The 20877-nt window shown below is 42.8% G+C and overlaps 1 protein-coding gene across 3 annotated transcripts in view; it reads right to left on the reverse strand.

Moving 5' to 3' along the window:
* acot7 (acyl-CoA thioesterase 7) overlaps positions 1-20877 on the reverse strand; it is a 77952-nt gene that overhangs the window by 43002 nt on the left and 14073 nt on the right. For 2 of the 3 annotated variants that reach the window (XM_080015032.1, XM_080015033.1), the window contains exons 4-7: positions 7669-7760; positions 7409-7523; positions 5792-5851; positions 4777-4863 (exon numbers count right to left, since the gene is read on the reverse strand). In XM_080015032.1, coding sequence (XP_079871158.1) covers positions 4777-4863; positions 5792-5851; positions 7409-7523; positions 7669-7760 — 354 coding nt within the window. The remainder of the gene's footprint in view (positions 1-4776; positions 4864-5791; positions 5852-7408; positions 7524-7668; positions 7761-20877) is intronic. The other variant, XM_080015034.1, reaches the window with a different exon arrangement.

A 20877-nucleotide genomic window follows, 5' to 3' on the forward strand; every position in this document is an offset into this window, starting at 1 on the left:
AGAACATGGGACAGTTTAATGAGCCTCAGCATGTACCGAGGGAGAGAGCGAGAGACCTAAAGAGAGAGAGAGAGAGAGAGAGAGAGAGAGAGAGAGCCAGAAGCTGCATTCTAAATGACCTACACGCTTGTTCCCAATTTGATTCTTAATTGGACACATTTCTCAGCGGACTCTCCAAATTAAAAAGTCAGTCACTACACGTCTGCCGTTTATGTGTCCCACCTCTCTCTCTCCCGATATCTCTCTCTTTCTCCTTCTGTACTACTGCCATCCAGTTGTTCCGACTAAATTTGTCTTTTCTCTCTCTCTTCTTCATTCTGAGTCAGGGGTTCTCATTATTTCCTCTTTTGCCGTCACTCTGAAGCTCTCTTTACCTAGCTGACCCTGCTCGGATACAGCATGGATGAATTACGCCAAGCCCTCTTCCCATCTTTCATCTTTTTCTTTGGCATGACACTTTAAATTGGCGAAACGATCCACATCCAATGACGGTAAATATTAAATAGACTAGATAGTCTCATTAATCAGTTGTCATTTATTGACATCTATCAAAAAAAGATCTTGACCTTTAACTTTTTATCATTTTGCTGGGGACCTGCTAGAGCCTCTTGGAGGACCCCTGTGGGTCCCCAGACACCACACTGAGAACAAATTAAGTTAATAATCTAATTATGTCATATATCTTTGTCAAGATATTGACAAAAATCATGGATTCCCTCATCGGTTTCCTATAGTTTAGCAGTAGAGTAGAAGGAGGTAAGTCGAGCTAGAGTTGAGTAGAGGTAGAGTCACCTTGAACCAATGGTTGATGAATGGTTCATGGTCACATAATGTATTCTTGATATTTGGCCCTCAGTGTGAGAACTGAGGGAGGCACACCTTTACGTACTCACATTTCATTGGCTCTGATTAAAACTTGGTGAGTTTAAAATGTTGCTCAGAAGTCTTTTCACATTCTCATTCAAAAGTCATCTTTTAAAAGATAAATACTGGTTTGATGGTGACACTGGTGAGCAGCGCCTCAAAATGATCTCGCTCAATTGCTATTTTTATAATGTTTCACTTATGAACGAAGATTTTCATTTCCTTGTTCACATGTTTTGTTTGTTTGTTGGTGTTGATTTACTGGCTAGTCTACCTCAGAAGAGGTTTTTGATCAAGGTGGTTAAAGGGAATTTTGAAAGCAATATCCCATGCCCCCAACACAACCACATACAAATAACCTAAGCACACACGCAAAGGGACACGTCAAAGTACCAGAAAACAAACTGAAATGTTAACAAATTTTAGTGCTTTCCTTCCATAAAATCAGGCTGCTGCTCAAGGACACACCACTTTGGATTAAATTTGCCAGGAACACAATGTGCTGCACCCACAGTTCCAGCCGGTCCGAGCAATTCGAATGCTGAAAAACCTAGAGGAACCTGGTCAATGATTCATGAGCTGGAAGCAGCGCTGATGAGGTGATAAAGCCGAACGGTTCTACTTTGTCTGCCTGCACGTATGTGTGTGTGTGTGTGTGTGTGTGTGCGTGCGTGCGTGCGTGCGTGCGTGTGTGTTTTGTTGTTCCCATTTTCCTGACGTTAAATAGAGCAGCAAGGTAGGCAGAGAATTGATCCATCTTTCATTTCAGTGTGGATGGATTTTTAATCTCTCCCTCCTCCAGCGTTCCCTCCTCGCTCTAATTCTCCCCGACTCTCCCAATGACTCTCTTCTCTTTCCTCTTCTCCGCTGCAGGGTTTGGGCTCTGGGCAGCCCGTGTGTGGCACACCAGCAGACGGAGCAGATGTTATTTATGAGCTCTGTGTTGCGCATCATTTGGGGTGTCAGAGGAGCCGGTCGGGTTTTTAAGACTAAGCGCCAGCGGCGAGCCTGGGAGTGCAGCGCTCTGGAGATCCCCGGCAGCAGCGCTGGCCCCTGAATAGCCAATGCATTGCAGCGCGGCTCAGAATGCAAGAATAGAAGAAGGTTACTCCGCCTCAACAGCACTCATTCAAAACTGCGATTTCTTTTGCAGCGTTCAGGGCGGTTGCATCAAATTAGGATGACAAGACAGAGATGGGATGGCTAATCAGCTCCACAAGTACCAATCATAACTGTTTTGATCTGTTTTAATATCTGGAATAATATCATCACAGGGTTCAATTTGAATTAAGAACTCAGGCAAGTGGTTTCAACCAATTAAGTGTGTTTGGAGTGCTGTGTTTTGGTAAAACGTTTTTACATACGACGGGTCAAAGATGATCAACTGCAAAATAATAATAATAATAATAATAACTTAAATTTGTATAGCGCCTTTCAAAGAACCCAAGGTCGCTTTACAGGAGAGAGGCAAGGCGGGAGGGGCAGAGTAAGGGGGAGAGGAACAGAAACAAAACAAAGGAATAGCTAAACTAACTAACTAATGGGGAAAGGCCATGGTGAAAAGGTGGGTCTTGAGGGTTGTTTAGAAAGTGTCCAGGGTTGGGGCATTATGGATTACGGGAGGGTTCCAGAGGGTGGGAGATGCCACGCTGAAAGCTCTGTCCCCAAAGGTTCATAATCTGGTACGGGGGACGGACAGCATACCCATGTTTGAGGACCGCAAGTTCCGGGATGGAGTGTGCTGGTAGAGGAGGTCGGACAGGTATTGGGGGGCGAATGCGTGAAAGGATTTGTATGTGAGGAGGAGGAGTTTGTAGGAGATGTGGAACTTGACCGGGAGCCAGTGGAGGTGGATGAGGGTGGGGGTGATGTGCTGCCAGGGCTTGGTGTGGGTGAGAACCCTGGCAGCTGAGTTCTGCACATCTGTCCAGGGCTTTGTTGGACACCCCAGACAGGACTCCATTACACTAGTCCAACCGCGAGGTGATGAAAGTGTGGATGAGGATTTCAGCCGCAGAGTCTGAGAGTGAGGGACGGAGACGGGAGATGTTTTTGAGGTGATAGAAGGCGGACTTGGTGATGGATCTGATGTGTGACTGAAAGGAGAGGGTAGAGTCCAGGATAACACCCAGGTTGCGAACCTCGGGAGATGTTGTGAACAGCCGTCGAGGAGGAGGAGGAGGAGGAGGAGGAGATCTCCAACCTTCCGGAGCAGCGGCTTTGGGGCCAAAACCATGAGCTCTGACTTTTTGCTGTTGAATTGGAGTAGTTAAGTTGTCATCCAGGTTTTCCATGGTGACATTTGATCTGGCCGAGGGGGAGCAGGTAGATGGTGAAGAGTGTTGGACCAAGCACAGAGCCTCGAGGGACGCCATGGTTGACTGGGGCATGGGGGTAGGAGGAGCCGTTGATGTTGACAAACTGAGTTCTGTTTGATAGATATGATTGAAACCATGAGAGAGCTGTACCAGTGATGCCAAGGAGGTCGGATAGGCGTTTGAGGAGGATTGCGTGTGAAGCCGTGTCAAAAGCAGCGGAAAGGTCCAGGAGGTTGAGGATACGGATGTTACCGGAGTCTGCAGCGAGGAGGAGGAGGTCGCATTTGGGTCTAAATCTGAATTCGCATAAGTGGAGGGTTTTATTCATTTTCTTTTCTGAAAAATTACGTGAGACAGATTTCATTTTATTTTTTTGCAGCCCTCTCAGGACTCTTGATAAAACGCAGTATTTGAATATCTCTTAGTATTTGTATCTTGTATCAAAGTATATGGGACTTTAGGCTTTTTACTTTTACTTTCCATATTTTATTTACATCATTGCACCAATCCACAAGTATAATTCTGTGTATATTTGTATAAATGTCCCTGGCCAAACAGCCATATCAGGATTCTGGTATATAGGTACTTTGCCAAATGCATTTGTGAGTGTTGGTAAAGTGAATGAGGGTGAAAGAAGTGAGCCAATGAGAGGATCCGATTGAGTGGCAAACTTCAGAATGACTCACAGGGTGTGGGAGATACCTTACCAGTGGAGCAGTGCTGTAGGTTTGCTATTACACATCCAGAGGTGGTCTGACAGATCCAATCAAAAATCTGATCAAAACGTGCACTGTGTACATTCACACCTTGGAATTACATGAGGGACTTTTTTTTCTTTTTTTATAGATAAGAAGTCCACATACAGATTTAATTTTAAGGCCAGAGGAGAATGTGGATCTGCTTCTCTCCTCTTTCATATGTATGTACTGTAAACATTGGATGCAGCGGGCACCACTTCCACGGTTGAACCTCCTTTTCATACAACAATGAACATTAATGGTCTTGGTCGTTCCTGTGATATGACGTGTGGTGTCACTTCCCCGGTATTATGAGACAGCATCATGATTTGCTACTTAGGGAACCCCCATAGGTCCCACTAATGAGGGATTTGGGTTAGGGTTATGTGAACTGGTTCTGTGCGTCCTTTCTGAATCTGGACTTGGTCCACTACTGATTTTATTTGGGGTGGATTGAAAAGTGAAGCCTAAACAGCCCTGGTGCTCTGGTAATGGCTATTGTCAGAACAATTATAACTCTGCTGTATTCTCATGGAGCAAAATTACATTGAATTCTTCCTTCAAGTGTGGTTCCTCACTTATTCTCATTCCCTTTTGTTATTATTGTATTATGATATTATCCCTTCAAATGTTTTTTATTTGGGTGATTGTGTTATATTAAAGTTAATTGATCATATTTATGAGAGCATTGTTGGGCGTACGGTGACGATGGACACCACGTCTTCTTTCATCTCTACTGCACTCAACAGTCTCTGGTTGAATTCTTTTAGAATTTACATATTTTGGCTCCAAAACTATTTTAAAAGAGTAAAGTGAAGTTTTCAGGGAAAGACATCAAGCAGTTCAGCACAACTCACCTCCGTGGACGAAGTCGTTCATCGTGCAGTCAGACGGACCGACGAGATGGATCAAACTGGACTGACTGAAACCAACGGTGTGTTTCTCTGCAGTCCAAGGGAACACATACACAGATACACACACACACACACACACACACACACGCGTACACACATGTTATCCATGTGGCCAAAATGGAAGGTTCTGATCAAATAATAACAAGACTAATCCATGCATGTTTTTTGTTACTGAAAACAAACAGCCATTCACCCACACCACTGTAACTCAGACACATGCTTCAGGTTACTGAGTTGCACGGACACACGGCCTTCTTACCTTTCCTTGCTCCATCTCAAGCGGGTGATAGGAATAATACACATTTAAATCATAAACACATAAATATCTGCCTGCTATGTGAAATTATCTGCTTTCAGAAACAGTGCCATGGTTTTGTCTAATGGTACTGGAATGATCCAGGGTGTTTGGATATACTGTACACATTTCCACAGCGCTTCCAGGTTCATATTGAACAAAATAAATGGTTATACATCCCGCAGCTGGCATTTTACCCCTTAGGTGTAATACTTAAAGCCCCTGTAAAGTGAATTCAGTGATTTGTTTCTCAACACATTATACATGTTAGAAAGGAATTGCTGAAAATATATGAAAAGACTGTGAACAATGTCGAGTTACAGGGTAGACCATTCAATTATTTCTCATCATTTTTGTGGTCCAGTTTTTTTGGGCGGGACTAAATCTCGAAGATGTAGGGTGGTCATAATCAGCATGGCCCCTAACCTAACACTATATAAACACCAGGTCGGATCCTCGGAAACGGAGTATCGGTGGTGAAACAGCCCGGAGTTCAGGATGAAACGCTGTTTTGGGAATAAACACCTGGAGTACAAGGCATCTTCAGGGAGACTGTGAAATCATGCCACGGACGCCCGGAACAAAAAAGAACCGTCCCGTTAGTTTTGACATTTGGTTTTACATTAGCCTTAGCTGCATGCTAGTAGGCTGTGGAGCCCCGACCTGCAGAAGAGCCAGCAAGGGGCACCGGAGAGCGGGGAGTCCCACAGCCAGACAGCGGCACTTTGAGGTGAGAAACCAGAGACACAGGACTGGGTTCCACAGAACATTTAAACATGGAATTTACTCCAAGTAAAGAAGTTGAACATGATTAACGCGATTGGGTGTGATTTCATCGTCTTCAGCGGACACGCCCCCAGCATTTCAGAACAGAGGGAACTGCCTTTTTTTCACAATTTTGAAACCAAATTTTTATATACTTGCGTGTGCACTACATGGGCATTGGGGGCTTCACCCCCCCCTTTGTTTTATTGGGAGCTTACGTTTGTTTTAGTCCCCAATCTAAAATAGTCCTGCAGGGTTTCTGATGGTACCGACTTTGCGTGAGAACAGGCGATGGGGCACCCGTGATCGTCCCACAAAACAGTGTTTTTATTTTAGATGTAGGTTATTATATTTGACTCCGTTCCCTTATGGAACCAAACAAGCACCGTGGGTAATGGGGACTTTCTCTGTCAGTCTCTTAGCATTTTATTTTCTGATTTTTTTCCCCTCACTTTTCATTGTTATTTTTTTTGACAAAAAAAGAGGACACTAAATGCTGCTAAGTTTTGTTGGAACATTTTTTTTACTGGACGGAGAAAATATACTGTCCAGTTCGTTTAATAATGTCGTGATAGTGAATACAACAGAGCATTCCACGTCAGCAGCAGCTATCTTGGTAAGGTGCGTCAATGGCTCAACTCTGCATCGTCATCATATCAAACCCGCCCCATATTAGATAAACGGTTGTGATTGGCCCGACCCTGGCATGGTCGGGTGGAAATCTGTTTGATTGGGAGGGTAGCCAGACCTACTCTGCAGAGCAAATGAAAATAAGCTTGCAGATTCATCTGTTTCTCAGGTAAATTTCTATATATATGTCGTGATAAATATCCATATCGAATGGTATGAAATATTTTATCGTGCTAATATTTTTGGCCATATCGTGAATAAGGTTCATTTTTAACCAACAACGTAATTCATTCTAACTTCAATCTAAGAAGGGAAATGGACTGGAAATGGAGTGGGACTGTCCTTTAACTTCCTCCATTATGCACCAGTGCAAGATTGGAAAAACGTCTATAGTACATAAGTGAAACTATATAAGTGAAAACCTATATACATTTTGTTGCGCCCAATTATCCATAAAGAAATTACTTCCATTAAAGCCAATCTACTAGATTTATATGAAAATGTATTTATTTATGACGTAAATTTGAATTATTTTGATTTATTTTATCACATCCAAAACATTCCAATCTAAATACTTTGACTTAATCTTGAGCAGAGAAGGGTGAGTCCACCCTTTAATTATCACTCTTTTTAAAAAAACAATTAAAACAAAACATCACAAAAGTAAAAACAAAATAGCCCCTGTCACGTCAGGATAACTGAAAATTGAAAGATGGCAACCCTGGATTAGTAAAAAGAGCTCAACCCATAAATCTGCTGCATCTTTTAATCCACGTAGGAGTGAAGATGTGTCCGTGAAACTGCACATCAGCTTTCCGTCCTCGTCTCTGTTCTGTATTTAGGCTTATCGTGAGGTCTCTGCAGCGGGAGGGGTGGTGGGGTTACCTGGGTTGGGCGGAGGAGCCACCACCTCGTCACTCCTCTCGTTGGAGCTCTGTCGTAGAGCCTTCTGGGTTTCGTATCTTTTCCGTCCCTCCTCCTCTAGTTCTGGACTGGCATACTGAATACACACATGAAAGACTTAATCACAATCCCACATGAATGGAAAACACAGCCTCATACGCCGTTAACTACGTCTACATCAATTTGCAAAAACAACTTTCATCACACAGAAATCTTGGTCCTGCGGTGATTCAGCCACCCACCGTGATGGGAGGCACGTCCTTGATCTCCTCCACGTTCTTCAGAGAGCATGGCACGTACCACAGCGCCGCCTTGTTGGTCAGCTTCTTAGCACCTGCGGTCACGGTGAAGAGGATGGTCACCGCCACAGAAATGTACTCTTATAGTATTTAGGTTCCTTTAAAAGGTTCCTTTTGCCAATTCGATCTGGCCAGTTTTAGGACAAAGCATTCACCGTTCATCCTCCTGAGGCCATCGACCAGTCTATCAGACCATTTTGAAATCTCGGTTGCCAAAACAATCTCACCCATCGACAAATAAAATCAATGTTGAAGGGATCTCATGGACAATTGAACAAACGTGTCACGAAGTGAAGCCTGAATGCCGCATCCTTCTCCAAACAAAGAACAAAATAGACAGGTTCAGTGGCTGAAAGTTAAATTAAGAGCAATGCCCCAAGCCGAGCAAACTTTAACTCACTCTGTTCCTCAAAAATGCAACTTTCTGTCTGGAACTTTCTGTATTCTCACCCACTGAGTAGTAAACACTGAACATAATGGATAGAATATATATAGTCAAACTTACATCTATACTTGTTATTTTAATGCATTTTTCACTCAGAACTTCAGATCTCAACATGGAAGTGGTCACAGTAATACACTCAATACACATAAAAGATACACGTAAAGCAGCAGAAGGAAGGAAGAAGCAGCTGTATAATCTCCTAAAATCCCATGTCTGGAGTCAGAGGAAGCAGTGGTATAGTGGAGCATACACGGGGTATCTTGAAGAAGCGGGGGTGTGGTCAAGCCGGGGTCTGAAGGTGACGGTGCTGGCTTCTTCCTGTGGCGGTGCAGCGGTGCCGGGTCTGCCTGATAAGCCTCTTTAGCGCTGATTGAACCCGGACCCGGCTGGGAGAGTTTTCTTATGTGTTGTTCAGTCTTTCAGTGGGGATCGCGTGGTGCGGGTCACTGCAACGCCTGCGGACCGGACCGCGGACCAGACCGCGACCAAGGAAACACAGACATCTTAATCATATTTTATGTTCCCGGTTTTGGTCAGCCAGCCTTTTTGTTGTGTGATCTGTAATACTGTAAAATGTAACTCTTGCCATGTCGGACCCCCCACTGCCAGAACTACTTATTTTTAAAGTATACCCACCCTAATTAGCACTAATTATATCACCAGGTCCAAACTTTTTGCATGTGAAGGACCAAAGATGTTTCCAGATGCATCCCTCTTACCCTGGCTACAATATTAGTTCAGAATAGATCAGATAAGGTTCGAATTCATCTGCAATGGTAAGGAAATTCTGTCATTACAGTGAGCTCATGAAAAAGAAGAAACATTCTGAGAACCTGGTTAACGGGATTACACACAATCCGTCACCATTAACATAGATTACATTTTTTAAGAGAATCCCGAAGTCACAATATACATAGATATCTAAATGTCTAAATATCTAGTTGTGCAATGTGAACTACATTAAAAAACTGTATATGCATTAATAATGATAATAATAATAATTATTATTATTATTTTTGTTATTATAAAACCCATTTATGACAGCTGTAGCTTGCAACTTCAACAACACACACACCCACACACACAGTGAGCTTAAATATTCGCAAACACAAAAAACAGCATGTAATTGGCATACAGTAATGACTCTGCTCCCTTTGCACAGCAATGTAATAAAGTAAAAGGTCCTATTTGCTTTGCGAGAGTGTTTATCTATGTCGTTATCTAACTAATTGGCCAACCAAATGAATCCAATGCAGTAAATAATATATTAATTAAGCAGAGTTCCTGCTGAAAATGTGTCGACAAAGTGTGTTATCTCATTAATGTACATACATGATTCATGTGAACCTCGGCTTCAGGCACGGCTCTTGTTTGTATTTTAAAAACCACTTGTGTACTAGTTTAAGCATTAGCTGAGGTCTACTGCAGAAAGTTGCATTCCTACAGATCTGCAGACAAAACCATCTGGGAATCGCATCTTGCAGCAATCAGGCAGCGGCGGCGTTGTCATAGTGATATTCGTTCTGTTCTGCCTACACTATTTTTTCGCTTAATTCACTAACTGGGAGAAAGCGACTATTTTGAGGTTGTGTTGTTATGGCGCGTGGGAAAGACAGGCAGAGGAGACCAGCAGGTTAGGACGGAACCAGCGGGTCTCCGAGTTAAACCAGCCAGGTCCGGTCCATCGCCTGGATGAACAGCTAACCCTCTCTGATCTGGATCAGTCAGACGGGTGGTGTGTTCTGCACCACAGCAGGAGGAGAAATATTCTTTAATTTATGCATCATTTGTTGTTTCTTTTATTATGATGACAGTAAACTGCACAGGCATGCGTACAAACTAGACACCTTCCTCCAAAACATACTGTACATAAACAAACAGTTGTGCTGTTAAGTGTTGAGAAAGATAGATATATGGATATAGATAGATCGATGGATGGATGGATGGATGGAAAGATGGACGGAAGGGTGGATGGGTAGATAGATAGATGAATATATAGACTGATGGATAGAAAGATGGATAGATGGACTGACGGATGGATGGATGGATGAATACATAGATGGGCGGACGGGTGGATGAATAGATAAATAGGTGGACAGATGGATGGATAGATGGATAGATGGATGGACAGGCGGGTGGATCGATAGATAGATGGATGGATAGATGGCCGGATGGTTGGATGGGTGGATGGATAGATAGACAGATGGATATATAGATCCATGTATAGAAAGAGAGATAGATAGACTGACGGATGGATGTATGGATGAATACATAAATGGGCGGACCGGTAGATAGATGGACAGATGGATGGATAGATAGATAGATGGATAGATGGATGGACAGGTGGACGGGTGGATGGATGGATGGATGGATGGATGGATAGATGGATAGATGGATGGATGGACGGGGGACAGATGGATAGATAGATGGATAGAATAAACCTCTGTATCCACAATTCATCTGTAGATATATTGCATGTTAACAGATCTATATTTAATAATTGCGCTTTGCTTTTTGGATGGCCAGAGATAGTTATGACATTTTATCAAAATGTTTTTTTTCCATTTCAAGCGTTCGTTCTTCCATTATTCTATACATTCTATGCTTTTTGGTGACACCATCCTCTCTGATTGAGATATTCAGCTTCTCGCCTTCCTGGGTAAAGTGGGTGGTTCTAACAATATAAATACATAGGTATATACAGTGTTGTTGTACGGCGGTGTGTTCCTCTTCCACACCAAATGCAGAAAGTCCTTTCCCTTTCTTTCCGCTCGCCACGTTGTTTGGTGACAGCCGTTGCCCAACAGCAGCCGCAACGTTTTCGGGGTAAAACAGACACTCAGGAACACATCAGCGCCCGAGGGAGCATTTGTGCGCCGCGCGACGGGGGATACGAACTTAAAAGAGAGAGAGAAAGAGGGAGAGGGAGTGAGAGAGGGGGGGAGGGAGCAGTGGCTGACGGCGGGCTGCTCTTAGGGAATAACATTTGCATTTTTCACCCGAGTTGAAGCTGCGCAGAGCGCGTTGCCATGCCGACCGCACTTTCTCTCTTTAGCTCATTGGCTCCTGCCATCACCGGCATCCAGGAAGTTGCCCACAGGAGGAAGGGAGGTGTATTTATATATCCTTGACTCTACCAAGACTGACTGACACCGCTCTATTATTAGTTCCTGGTGGACCTTTCAAGTGAACCGTAAGGGGGGAGGAAGAGGTGGAGGAGAGAGGGATGGACAAGGAGAGGAAAGGGTTAAGCGAGGGAGTGAACGAACCCTTCCACCACGTGATTGGTAACTCTTTTTTTTTTTTTTTTTTGCCACCAGAACGCAATCAAGATGGGCGAGGGAACCGGGTCTGAATTTCAAATCCTTGTTTACCTAACGCAAATGACCGTTTTCGATGGCACTGTTATCACAGTTGCTTCATAGGAATGATAATGTGCGCCATGTTATTAGGATTGCTGAGATTGTCAGAACAAATAAGAAAAAAATCCCACAACATGAACCACATCAACATCACATAAAGGCCGCCTGCAGTCTGACTGACTTCCTGCTGCCCCCCTCATGTTTCCCCCAAATGGAAAATTGGGGAGCAGTTAGTCATTCATTAGGCATAACTTTCCAAGGCCTTATATGCCCTCAGTGTAATTAAGGAACTAAGGTTGTTAATGCTGCATATTAAAACAAATATGTCATAATTATACATGCTCATCTACATAATTACATGGTAATTGGTGTTGCAAAGTTCAATTAAAATAACATGACAAAACCCTCATATCACTGAATAGAGTTCTATCTTGTTCACTCTAATGTGTTGGAATAGAATAAGAGTATGATTATCTTCGGAAGCAGCTTTACCTATAAACATAATTTCAGATATTATCTACTAAACAGGTACAGTGCTTACAGATCATATATTTTTGTTGGATATTAGAATTATTTTTATGCTGAGGGAAAACAGGATTGGGGGCTGGGGCTGTTGGGAACATGGGGTGGTACTGTATGATCCACACCGTGGGCGAACCAACACCAGGATACTCGCCACTGATGTGACAGAGGGTGGAAGTGAACGTAGGGACCCCCTCAAAAGAACATTTCCAGGTGGAGGATTTTCTCAATGTAAATAGCTGACTCACTGAACAGACTGGTCAGAAGGTTGCAGTCGCTCCATTGAGTAGAGACGGAACATGATGTACAGGTTGTTTTATTCCACGGTGGGGCGGGGGGAGCGTGCCGGCCCGGATAATCATGCATCCCTTTCTGCCGTTTTAACACAAGCCTTCTGAGCTTCTGGTGCCAGAGCATGAAATGGCTTCAAAATGCAAACAACACTCACCATCCTCTTGAATGAAAGGATGTTTTCTCTCATCTTCCATTTTTTCGCTCCCTTCATGTCTTTTCTCCATCCAGTTCTTGAAACTCCTCCAAAGGACAAGTTGCAGTGAGAGCCACACTGAGCGATCATTATTCCCGACTGGGCACTTTCCCAAGACCCCTCTTTAGGTATCTTGTCTTACTCCTCTCGCCACACCCATCTCTCTCTTTTCTTTATCTCTCCAAATTCCCCTGCATTTAACCCTGAAGTCATCATCTATTCTGTTATTTTTTATTATTATTTTCTTTACTAAATTTATCACTCACTTGCTGTCTGTTCTCTCATTCCCTTCTAACTCTCCCTCCCGCAGCCTTTTCCCACTCTCCCTTCAATCTCTTCAAGGCAGAGACACGCATGTGTTTTGCTTGTTCCTTCCTGAACACAGCGTTCCCGGCTCAGAGACGCTACAGCAGGGCGAGCTCTTACCGCTTGATCCCTGTGATCAAAATCACAGATTTTTCCATCGCTCCGAGCCAAGGCTCTCAGCTCCAGTCCTGCGAAAGGGACTTCACAACCCACTGGAAACAGACAGAGCCCAGTCAGAGTGAGTCTATTAAAGTGGAGAATCTCAATATGAGAGGAATACAACTTGATTTATATTCTGTTAGGGAGTTTTAATAGTCTGGGAATTTCCAATACACCATTGCAAACTTGAGCAATGTCCCTCTAAGGCAGGCAATCTATTTGGTACAATCCAGAGCTGCTAAGAAATGTTTAAAGATAGTAAAGATATTAAATTGTGTCTGGAAGTGTAATATTAATCTCTTTATTCCAGAGGACTTATCATACCATACTTATCATATCAGATAAATAATAATAGCTCAAAATCTGAAAGGAAATCTAATATATAAATATATATATATACATACACACAATATATATATATATATATATATATATATATATATATATATATATATATATATATATATATATCTTTCTTTTTGGCCCAGAAAAGCTAAAGAAATTATTTTACATTTTGCCCAAGATATTTTCTATGATGTACAGGTTATAAATCCTGGCAAGATTTTCGTTTTTACAACTTGATGACATCGTAAATAGGAGAAATTAAATCATACAGTTTGAAGTTATTTGCTCGACATTTCGCAACCTTGTGACATCAATATCGCCTTATGCCTAAAATGTAATGAAAATATTTGTATGTGTGTTAGTGTGTGTGTGTGTGTGTGTGTGTGTGTTTGCGTGTGTGTGTGTGTGTGTGTGTGTGTGTGTGTGTGTGTGTGTGTGTGAGTATTCCTCCAACAATGTTGATGATTGAATCCCAGCTGCAGTGTGTGCTGAATTTTGAGCCACAAGGATCAAGAAAAGAAATGCTTATTTTTAAGCCTCATGCACAATGCATCACTCAGCTCTGTGCATGCAGGCGCATGTGATAACGAGCCTGTTGGCGTGATACAGAGCCATGATCTGTGATTTTACGACCCCATGTGTTACCGCAAGAAAGTAATTGTGCATGTGTGTGTTAATGTGTGTGTGTGTGTGTGTGTGTGTCTTTAATGTATGTGTTTTTGTTGTGTAGAATATTTTGTGATATTGTGTGTCCGTGATGATTTTAGTCTCTTTTGCGTTTCTATTTTTTTGTGTGCGCGTGCGTGTGTGTGCATGTTAGTGCGTGCATGTGTGGGTAATGCCTACCAGTGTTCGTGTCTCTGCGTTTGGGTTTTCTGTGAGTGCACACATGCATGGTTGTGTATGTGTGTGTATGTGTGCGTATGTGTGTGCTAACCACCCAGCAGGGACAATCATCATGGCTCATGCTCACAGTAGGCAGCCTCCCCCCCCGGGGGGCTGTGACTGAGGCCTGCCTGACGAGATGCTGACTGACTGGCGCAGGCACACACACACACACACACACACACACACACACACACACACACACACACACACACACACACACACACACACTCTATGTGCCTGCACTCAGACATTGGAATGCTTACTTATGAAGCATAAACATGAAAAATATATACACATACACACATTTGTGCACGTGTTCAATAGGACACATACACACAGTTGAGCATGCATATTATCAACAAACTAATGCTGTTGCAGGGTTCTTAGTCACACACACACACACACACACACACACACACACACACACACACACACACACACACACACAGCCAATACATGTACAAATGTATTTTGTTGCATGCACACAAGGGCACACAACCTCATAGCCCCCCATGCGCGCACACACACACATGCACATAGCTGCATTAACACAAATATGCATGACATTAATGCTGACACGCCATAGAGCACCGAGACACAGTCAGGCACATGGACACGCATCAGAAACATCCCGTTACATAAACACACACCACAGCATGAAGCCATGCATGGCTGCCTACATGCACACGCATACATGGACGACTTGACACAGAGACATGCCGGTGAACAATCAAAACACAAACACAAAGGCGTCGCATGGTCACAGACTTGCAGCCAAACTCCCAACTATCTGCTATCGTCTAACTCCTAACTATCCTCTATCCTCTAACTCCTAACTATCCTCTATTTTCTAGCTATCCTCTCTCCTCCAACTCTTAACTATCCTCTAACTCCTAACTATCCTCTATTTTCTAGCTATCCTCTATCCTCTAACTCCTAACTATCCTCTATCCTCTAACTCCTAACTATCCTCTATTTTCTAGCTATCCTCTATCCTCTAACTCCTAACTATCCTCTATCCTCTAACTCCTAACTATCCTCTATTTTCTAGCTATCCTCTATCCTCTAACTCCTAACTATCCTCTATCCTCTAACTCCTAACTATCCTCTATTTTCTAGCTATCCTCTATCCTCTAACTCCTAACTATCCTCTATCCTCTAACTCCTAACTATCCTCTATCCTCTAACTCCTAACTATCCTCTATCCTCTAACTCCTAACTATCCTCTATTTTCTAGCTATCCTCTATCCTCTAACTCCTAACTATCCTCTATCCTCTAACTCCTAACTATCCTCTATCCTCTATCCTCTAACTCCTAACTATCCTCTATCCTCTAACTCCTAACTATCCTCTATTTTCTAGTATCCTCTCTCCTCCTTAACTATCCTCTAACTCCTTTCTTCTTACTTCTAACTATCCCTTATTCTCTCACTTCTAACTATCCTCTAACTCCTAAGTATCCTCTTACTTCTAACTATACTATATCCTCTAACATTGAACTATCCTTTACCCTCTAATACTTAACTATCCTCTTACTTCTAACCATCCCCTATTCTCTAATTTCTAACTCTTTTCTAACTGCTAACTATCCTGTCCTCTGACTCCTAACTATCCTCTATCGACTAACTTCTAACTATCTTTTAACTTCTAACTATTCTCTATCCTCTAACTTCAAACTATCCTCTACCCTCTAACACTTGACTATCCTCTTACTTCTAACTATCCCCTATTCTCTGACTTCTAACTAACCTCTATCCACTAACTCCTAACTATCTTCTAACTCCTAACTATCTTCTAACTCCTAACTATCCTCTTACTTCGAACTATCCCCTATTCTCCCACTTCTAACTATCCTGTATCCACTAACTCCTAACTATCCTTAATCCTCAAACTCCTAACGGTACTCTATCATCTATCTCCTAACTATCCTTTATCCTCTAACTCCTAAATATCCTCTTACTCCCAGCTGTCCCCTATCCTCTAACTCTTGACTATACTAAATCCACTAACTCCAAACTATCCTTAATCCTCAAACTCCTAACGGTACTCTATCATCTATCTCCTAACTATCCTTTATCCTCTAACTCCTAAATATCCTCTTACTCCCAGCTATCCCCTATCCTCTAACTCTTGACTATACTATATCCACTAACTCCTAACTATCCTCTGTCCTCTAACTCCTGACTATCCTCTATCGACTAACTCCTATCTTATATCCTAAAACTCCTAACTATTCTCTATTCTCTACCTCCTAACTATCCTCTATCCTCCAACTCCTAACTATCCTCTATCCTCTAACTCCTAACTATCCTCTGTCCTCTAACTCATATTTATCCTCTATCCACTAACTCCTAACTATTCTCTATCCACTAACTCCTCACTATCCTCATCATCTAACTATTCTCTGTCCTTTAACTTCTAACTATCCTCTTACTTCCAATTATCCTCTAACTCTTAACAATCCTCAACGCCTAACCATCCTCTGTTCTTTATCTTCTAACTATTCTCTATGCTCTAACTTCTAACCATTCACTATCCTCTAACTCCTATACTCTATCCAATAACTCCCAACTATCCTCTATCCAATAACTCCTAACTATCCTCTATCCATTAATTCCTAACTATCCTCTATCCATTAATTCCTAACTATCCTCTATCCTCTAATTTCTAACTATCCTCTAACTCCTAACTATCCTCTATCCAATAACTCCTAACTATCCTCTATACATTAATTCCTAACTATCCTCTATCCAATAACTCCCAACTATCCTCTATCCATTAATTCCTAACTATCCTCTATCCTCTAATTTCTAACTATCCTCTAACTCCTAACTATCCTCTATCCACTAACTCCTAACTATCCTCTATCCTCTAATTTCTAACTATCCTCTAACTCCTAACTATCCTCTATCCAATAACTCCCAACTATCCTCTATCCTCTAACTCCTAACTATCCTCTATCCACTAACTCCTAACTATCCTCTATCCTCTAATTTCTAACTATCCTCTAACTCCTAACTATCCTCTATCCAATAACTCCCAACTATCCTCTATCCATTAATTCCTAACTATCCTCTATCCTCTAATTTCTAACTATCCTCTAACTCCTAACTATCCTCTATCCAATAACTCCCAACTATCCTCTATCCATTAATTCCTAACTATCCTCTATCCACTAACTCCTAACTATCCTCTATCCACTAACTCCTAACTATCCTCTATCCTCTAATTTCTAACTATCCTCCGACTCCTAACTATCCTCTATCCAATAACTCCCAACTATCCTCTATCCATTAATTCCTAACTATCCTCTATCCTCTAATTTCGAACTATCCTCTAACTCCTAACTATCCTCTCCCGCGGTCCCGTCCCAGTGCTCTGTTGAGCGCTGCATCTGGGTAGGGATCTAGGAATGTGTGCGGCCATCAGTGGATCTGTTGCTGCACAAGCTGCGACTCCTTCACGGCAAGAGAGGAGAAAGGTTTTACTCAGGCATCGTCTCACATTGTTCTGGTGAATGAATTAAGACTGAATCATTGTGTGTCAGTGTTTAACTTAAAGGCTTCTCATTTTTCAGTCAAATTCACGTGTGTGTGTGTGTGTGTGTGTGTGTGTGTGTGTGTGTGTGTGTGTGTGTGTGTGTGTGTGTGTGTGTGTGCATGCGTGCGTGTGTGAGTTTGGGTGTGATCTTAATCGCAGGTGTGTTGCCTGTTTTCTTATGTGCATGTGTGATTGTATGAATTTGTGCATGCACATATGAGTGTTTGTGTGTGTGTGTGTGTGTGTGTTTGTGTGTGAGTTGTTATGTATGTGTATGGGTGTGTGATGCGTGCATCCCTGCGTGCATCAGAGTGTGTCCTGTGCGCGCACGGCGTGGCAGTGTGTGTGCAGGTGCATCCGCTTGGCGTCCATGTCTGCCTGGGCCACAGAGTGTGAGGCCTGACGCTGAGCCAACGTGACAGAACCAAATAATGTCGACTCCCGTTATGCTCCACTCCGCTCAGCCCTGCAGGAACCTTTAAAGGGCCAAACACCCACAAAGTGAGCGCGCGCACGTGCAAATATGCACGCGTGCAAATACGTGCACATGCAAAAATGGGCACCTCGCACAGGGGATCACACATGCGGCACACATGAACACACACACACACACACAGTCACTCAAACACACATGCATAAAATCACGCAGTGTTTTTACATATGCACATGGGGACACATGGGAACTTGGGACACACCAACACACCAATGCAACTCCCATGCACAGGCATCCGCAACCATACATAAGCACAAGCTAACACAGGCACACACCAAATGCAGACATGTCGCAAACAAACTTTCGTACGTACAATGCACCATAGTGTGCACAGAAATATCTCCATGCCAACACTCCGTCCTGTAAGATTTTAATACTGTTCCACCTTTTTTTCTCCTGTTTTTCAACATTGTGCATGTCAACCCAAGGAGGCCAGACCTATGTGCACTGTCTCACATAAATATGCCATCAATTCTGTGGCTGGTGGGAAAGATAATGCCATGAAAGGAAACACACAGGAAATAGAGATTTATATTGATAAAAGCACATACACATACCCTCGCACTGTCTCACAAACAGGGTTTATATATTATTAAAACAAGTACTGAAAGCTCCTCAGTATTACAACACAGCTTATAAGTTTATCAGAATCAGGTTCATATTTACACTCACAACGAATTTGGCTGTGGATTATTCAGGGCTTTCAAAATAATAATCATAAAAAATGTCCTGAGTTCAGAGTCCATGTGTATTACAAGAACAGTGGACATAATGGACAAGCAGAGGCCGATGGAAGGCTCGTCTGAGGACGACGTAGAGAGAGAGAGGTGCTACATTAGTAGGTGTTCCCATCATGCACGCTGTGGTGGGTGCTACATCTAGGGCATGGAAGTCAAACACGGAGGATTAAAATATATTATACAACAGTTAGTTCCGGTCGAGCAGCAGACCTCATCAATTGGACGGCAGCGGTGCCTGAAGTTGGACTTAAGGGTTCCACGGCCGTTTCTCCATGTGGTAAATAAATGGGGATTTCACATAATCATCCCCGTCACAGTCTGTGTTTATTGCCGGGCTTTCCCGATAATGGAATTTGGAAACATTGATCTCTCTGTCTCTTTTCAAGCTGAAGCAGTAAATGTGAATAGTAGTTAAACAGCACTCCCTCTGGTGTTCATGTCATGGTGGCTACCAATGGGGGGTGCTGAGGAGCCTCTGGCACTGAGCCTCTGGCACTGACTGAAGTTTATGACCTTTTGGATGAACGAGATGAAATTGGGGGGGGGTGTATCATGAGTCATGCATTCTTTTTGGGGCTACAACATCAGAAAAGCTGAACAGAAAGTCCTGACATCCCTGAAGCAGCTATTCTCAAATTAACAACATTAAATGCATCTGCGATTGTCTTCATTTTGCTGATACCCTACTATCTGAAGTCCACACGGTGAGCAAAAGCTATGTTTCTTACCAATCTTAAAATATTGCGCATATTTTTACACATAAAAACAAGCATATTTATTAAGCGCATATTTATTCATTCATCAGATTTTTTTTTTGATTCACTCTGTAATTTCCAATGAAACTAAACAGTGAATGGTCCCTTCTTAGTCCTCTCTTTTTTACACTAAGCTAAGATAAAGTGCATTCATTACCGTAACAGTCATCTTCAATTGCCCAGACGGTTGCGGTACGGTACAGTAATTACATTTTTGATAGGAAACGGCTAAAATAATATAATAGTTCAAAACAACCAAGTGGGCCATATAACAGGTGCTGTGTCCCTTAATATTTAAATGAATTATTTCACATTCTCTGTGAAAATGTGTATCAATTCATTTGGGAGATGCTTTACAGTGGTTTCATGAGAATGACCCGGCTACAACCGCGTGGATGCTGCTCTAATCTTGTCATCTCACCTCTCTGATGATGCAGCATCCGACAACCTGTTTCCACCCAGCAACCATCCAACCAAACATCCAACCAACCAGCACAAGCCTGTTGCTACGGCAATGGCCGCCTGGGGGATTCCTCTTTTATTCCTCACACCTCTCTCTCTCTCTCTCTCTCTCTCTCTCTCTCTCTCTCTCTCTCTCATTCCTTCTGCTGTCTCTATCGATACGTCTGTCTCTTTTTCCCTTTCCATCTGCCTGCTTTCTCTCCCTCGCTCTCTTTTTTCTCTGCCGCCTTCCTCTTCTCTGTAATCTGCACGTTTGGCAAGAAGTTGGGCTTGGTGCCTTCCTCTCACTGACACTGATTCTGTGCTCCATCTTGTCTTTGACTTAGAATGGGCCGATGATTCAGTTACTCTCCCCTGTTCTGCACCGCACATGGGACAACAGGCATTCAGGGAGGAAGACAGTGGAAATGTATATTTTTCATAGACAGAAAGCCTGCAAACCATTTCTTCTATGGTGCGTCTAACGCCAGATAGAGCTCTCGTCTTGCAAGTCCCACAACTCTGTTGTCTCCAAGAACTCCAAGTCACAGAGCCAAACTCTCTGTTGCTCTGCTCAGCCAATCGTACTTCTGAAGTGACACCTCATCCTTTCAGACTGAATGCATGTGTATTCAACACCCCAAACCTTGAAACGTTTCAAGAGACAGT

The sequence above is a fragment of the Zeus faber genome, assembly GCF_960531495.2.
Source record: "Zeus faber genome assembly, chromosome: 15".
Lineage (NCBI taxonomy): Eukaryota > Metazoa > Chordata > Actinopteri > Zeiformes > Zeidae > Zeus > Zeus faber.